The sequence below is a fragment of the Alosa pseudoharengus genome, unplaced genomic scaffold (assembly GCF_046254945.1).
Source record: "Alosa pseudoharengus isolate Yale_2024_CS ecotype anadromous, Long Island Sound unplaced genomic scaffold, YU_APseudo_1.1 YU_APseudo_1.1_scf_19, whole genome shotgun sequence".
NCBI classification, from domain to species: Eukaryota; Metazoa; Chordata; class Actinopteri; order Clupeiformes; family Clupeidae; genus Alosa; species Alosa pseudoharengus.
This window is the reverse complement of record NW_027468657.1, coordinates 17274934-17279933: the sequence shown is the minus strand read 5'-3', so window position 1 is coordinate 17279933 and position 5000 is coordinate 17274934. Positions and strand designations below refer to the sequence as shown.

General features: G+C 47.8%; 1 protein-coding gene across 3 annotated transcripts in view; it reads left to right on the top strand.

Moving 5' to 3' along the window:
• LOC143132400 (A-kinase anchor protein 13) overlaps positions 1-5000 on the top strand; it is an 88167-nt gene that overhangs the window by 1411 nt on the left and 81756 nt on the right. For all 3 annotated transcript variants that reach the window (XM_076291895.1, XM_076291894.1, XM_076291893.1), the window contains exons 1-2: positions 1-1130; positions 2194-2279. The exon at positions 1-1130 is cut by the window's left edge and continues 1411 nt beyond it. In XM_076291895.1, coding sequence (XP_076148010.1) covers positions 1-1130; positions 2194-2279 — 1216 coding nt within the window. The remainder of the gene's footprint in view (positions 1131-2193; positions 2280-5000) is intronic.

Here is a 5000-nt window from a genome sequence, read left to right as displayed (position 1 = left end):
TGCTGAGGCTACATTCAGTGAGGATGTTGACTCACCTGGGGAACAAACCGAAACGGCTGCCGATAGCCACTGTGACGGTGACATCACTTCCCCTGTGTCCGACTCAGGGTGTGATCTGACTTCCTTGGCCACGGACCCGGATGTGACGTCACTGGACGAGATGGCGGAGGGCTCCTCTGACACACACCTGATAGACAGTACTGAGGCTGACCCCTCCGAGCCCCTCACTGCATCGGTAGACTCCAAGGAGGACTTGGACGGCCCAGAGTGCCGAGCAGAGGGCGAATCAGAGGAAGGAGCAGAGCATCAGGATCAGGAAGATCATCCGCTGTCTTCAGACGCCCCTGAGATGACCGAGGCCTCCCAGGAGAGGGAGGCCCACAGCGACGCCTCCCTGACATACTCCGAGGAGTCGCGTCCGGCGTCCAGCGATGACACACTCGAGGGGCTGGACGAGGACTCGTCCACCATGTCCGAGAGCGAAGTCGGGCAGAAGTTGGACGCCCCCACTGGCCGGCCTAAACGGATACGCAAGAGACCAGATGCCCAGGCGTCTGACACTCCTGTGTGTGCGGACGCTCCGCCTGACACGTGCGATTCTGAGGACGCCTCTCAGCGACCATCTGACGTGATGCACGCAGGAGTAGCAGACTGCGCCGCCTCGGACGCCATCTCCCTGTCTGACATCACGCTTGCCCATGAGGTGGAATCCGCACTTGAGGGAGCGTCTCATGCGCACAACGACACACACACTCATCTGTCTGAGGAAGACCGTGAAGGTGTGGAGACGTCTGCCATGTGTGTTCCTGAGGAAACACACACCCTAGAGGGACAGGGCGAGCCGGGGGAGGATGCAACTCCCAAATCTCCCTGTGAGGCCCCAAGCCCTGGTCAGGTCAGTGAGCAGGTCACTGCAGAGGTCACTGAGGGAGTTGCCGAAGGGGTCACAGAGGAGTTCGCTCCACTGCCCAGCCCCAGAGCAACTCAGGCTCTGGAAGTTCCCGTCACCCTGGAAACAACACAGGAAATGCAAGAGGAAGTACCTGAGGAAGTGACCAATGCCGACCAGCAGGACAATTCCACTGATGAAGCCCTGCCTTCTGTTGGAAGCCACATGGATTCAGAAAGACGTAAGAAATCTCTCCTCAGATACTGTTTGTGTTATGTTCTGCTTTGTCCTCCTTCTTGAGTCTAGAACTGATGAAGTCAGTTTAAGCCAGTTAAGGTATGTTTCCACTGTGATAAGCAGCCAGGTCACTTGTGTGCCTTCCAGATAGGAGCGCTGCAGGACTGCAGGTACTGTATGGCTCTGATCTCAGATGGATGATGTGACTAGTTATGTAACTCGGGAAGATAATATTCCATTTGAACATGCACACGTACGCACACACACACACACACACACACATATACTGTACACACTTAGGCACACCCTTGGCAACCAAGAACATTTGTGAAGACTTACCCTCTGGAGCTGTCACAAAGTGACTTTTATTTTTAGGACCTTTACCTTCATGGTCCTTTTATATTAATGTCATCTCCTCCCCAACGGAGCAGACACACCCTGTTAAGTAGTTATAAATAAATAGGCTTAGCCTTGAATCCTGTATTAAACAGAGCAGTGTGGGCCTTTGTGTTTGGGGAGACCAGCAAGAACCGGGTGTGTTTCTGCTCTCCAGGATGTGTTTACAACAAACGGTCGCCTAGCAACACATGATGTCATCACATGTTCAGGAAAAGAGTGCTGGAAGTTTCTTTTTTTTTTTCTCTTCCCCTCCCGAGTGATCCATTTCCTTTCAAAAACAAACCGGCACTAGTTACGCCCATATGTTTTAATACTTATTGTTATCTGTGCCGCATTAGCTAATGCTATCAAAAATAACCTGAGCTGGCTATTTTCAGGGTCGCGGCCTGTCACATTGCTGACAAATGCCCATTTAAGATAATGTTTTCAATTCATCAGTCCCTCAAAGAGGCCTAGTTTTCCAGAAGGTTCCATTCTTTGAGCCGGATGTGGAAACTGTCCAGGGACACAAGTACACACACTCACACTGTACTTCAGCGTTCATCATCGCCAGTGTTCATATTTATGGAAAAAATCAGGGGGTCACCCAGGTCAGTTTGATGTAATCGGTGCATGTAACACACACACACACACACTCATGTCCCTCTTCTGTGCTTGTTCCCTCCCAGCGCTCCACACACTCATGGCAGCAGGGGCTCCGGGCTACGTGGACGAGACGCGACTTGGTGTGGAAGCAGACGGCTATCGATCACCGGTAAGTCCTTCAGTCTTCAGACAGCACTCAGCGCTCAGTCCTCACTGCTCGATGGTTTACGTCTGTCACACCGCATAGAACTGACACACACCCTAAGGTGTCAGGGTTAAAAAAATAGGGAAATGACATAGATATGCCATTTTGCTTTCCATGGGAACTTAATTTTATGTACAGGCATGCTGATAATTAAACACAGAATGTCACTTCTCTCTTGCCTTTAATGGTCATGCCTGCATGTGTGTGTGTGTGTGTGTGTGTGTGCTGTTAACAGCTGATCGCTTGTGTGATTAGACGTAAGGCCTGGGCCTCTGTACAACATGCTGAGAATTTACCATTTAAAGCATTAGGAAGGCATTCTTGTATAAAATGCGCGAGTTAACTTTCAATTCCTGAAAGAAAATTGTGTGTTAAAGTGAACTGAATCCTGAAATGTGGGCCTACGGTAGTAAAACAAATGGACACAAAGTGACAGGCTTACTCCCTGGACAGAGTGTCGTTCCCTTCTTGTTACAATGGAGAATATTGCACTGCTGCTTGTCTGCGATGTGATGTGGTTTCCAGTGTGGGAATCGTGTGAGATTTCTGATGTGTTTTGTATGGTTGTGTAATGGTGTGGGAATAGTGTGGGTTTTTTGGTGTGTTCTGTTGGGTTGTGTAAGATCTCTGGTGTGTTTTGTGTGATTGTGTGATGGTCTGGGAATAGCTTGAGATGGTGTAATGATGTAAGAGTTTGGCTGTGTTTTTTTGGATGTGCTCTATTCCAGAACTTTAGCAGAGTTGTAGATCTTGTGGAGGCCCCGTCCTGTTCTTAGGCTCACTCCACCTCGGAATCACCGTCCACTGTTAACGACTCCAGCCACAGAGTTGCTAAATCCTCACCTCACATGTCCTGCTCCAAGAGATGTGAGAGCGTTTCTGCTTGATCAGACGTTCTCATGGAAGATGAAGGGAGTGTTGGGACATGCGGCGATGGAGCTGATGAGGCAGGGTTCTATGGAGTGTGAGGTCCTCGAGGTGAGGGTGACGTTAGGGCCAGGCTGTGAGCTCCCAGTGTGTGTGTGTGTGTGTGTGTGTGTGTGTGTGTGTGGAGTGTGCGCAGGCAGGAAGTCTCTGATTAATCCCAGGATGCATCAGCAACAAAAGGCCACGGGACGAATCGAGTGTAACAGCCTATCACTTTCCTGTGAGGAAACGCGGCTTTTCCAGACTTGACGCTCTCGGCGATGCTATCTGCGTCTGCGCCACACGTATAAAACCGTCTGCAGAGCCACTCTGATACTCTTTTGCCAACTTTAGCGAGCGATTCACTGGCCTCACACTCTTAAAAAAGGATGGCAGCACTTCAGACATGACCTAAGGATCGCAAGAAAGCACAAGTAAGAGGACTTAACATGGCTAACTCAGACTTAACATGGCTAACTCAGACCTAACATGGCTAACTCAGACTTAACATGGCTAACTCAGACTTAACATGACTAACTCAGACCTAACATTGCTAACTCAGACTTAACATGGCTAACTCAGACCTAACATGGCTAACTCAGACTTAACATGGCTAACTCAGACCTAACATGGCTAACTCAGACTTAACATGGCTAACTCAGACCTAACATGGCTAACTCAGACTTAACATGGCTAACTCAGAGCACAACATTTTCTTAGAATAGCACAGCTGTGTGTTTTCCTAAAGGGGGCGATGTGTTCTTGGGGAGGCAGATTGATGTTGTTGTGGTGGCTGTTGGAGTCTCAGACTCCCCCTGGTGTGCGTTGCAGGAACTGCGGCCACTGTGTGAAGAGGAGGGCAGAAGAGGGCTCATCGGTCTTAATTAATCTGATTAAACTGTCTGATTTAAAGCAGCTATTTAAAGACCTGCGTCAAACACAGGCCTTTTACGCAGCCATCAGGAGGGCAGTAAACACTGTCTGAGAAGAAAGAAGAGAGAGAGAGAGAGAGAGAGAGAGAGAGAGAGAGAGATAGAGGGGGGGGGGGTATGAGAGTGTACTCTCAGGGTATGAGAGTGTACTCTGCAGTGTTTGTCTTTGGTAACTCAGCGGGAGTAATGTGTGGAAAGACTGGGTGTACAGTGATTACCCATTGATACACACGCGGGACTGGTTTGGCTTGTTGATTTAAATGATGTTTGTTTGTTAAGATCTACACTCTCCTGTTGCCATTATTATTATGTAGTGCATTGCTGTTTTCTAGCATACCAGTATCTAGTGTTACTGTATAAATTCTTGATTGTAAATGAAAATAGATACCTCACACTGTGGCTTTATTTACTCTTACCTGGTATTAGCACTGACCAAAGCACTAGCTGGACTTTACCTTCCAGTAAGTCATTATTGCAGTAAGCCATAGACATTTCATGGACTAATTTGATTTATGTCTTTTTGTTTTGTTTTCTAGTTGTTTATGCTATGTCCTAATTTCTCTGTGCAAAAAGGGTGTGTGTTACAACTTGTGCATACAGTAATTCCCTGTGTATTAGCTGCGTTGTGTATAAGCCGCAGGACATTGTTTTGTGCAAGTGAAAAGAAACAAAACCATATTAATACCATATTAGCTGCCCCCGTGTATTAACCTCATAGCTGAAGAAATTTAGCAAAATCAATGTATAAGCCGAGGCTAATAGTTGTGAAATTACGGTTAAAAAATGCATTTCATTTATAAATGAAACTTAATTACTTACTTCCAGGAACTAGCCCTTACCCGGTATT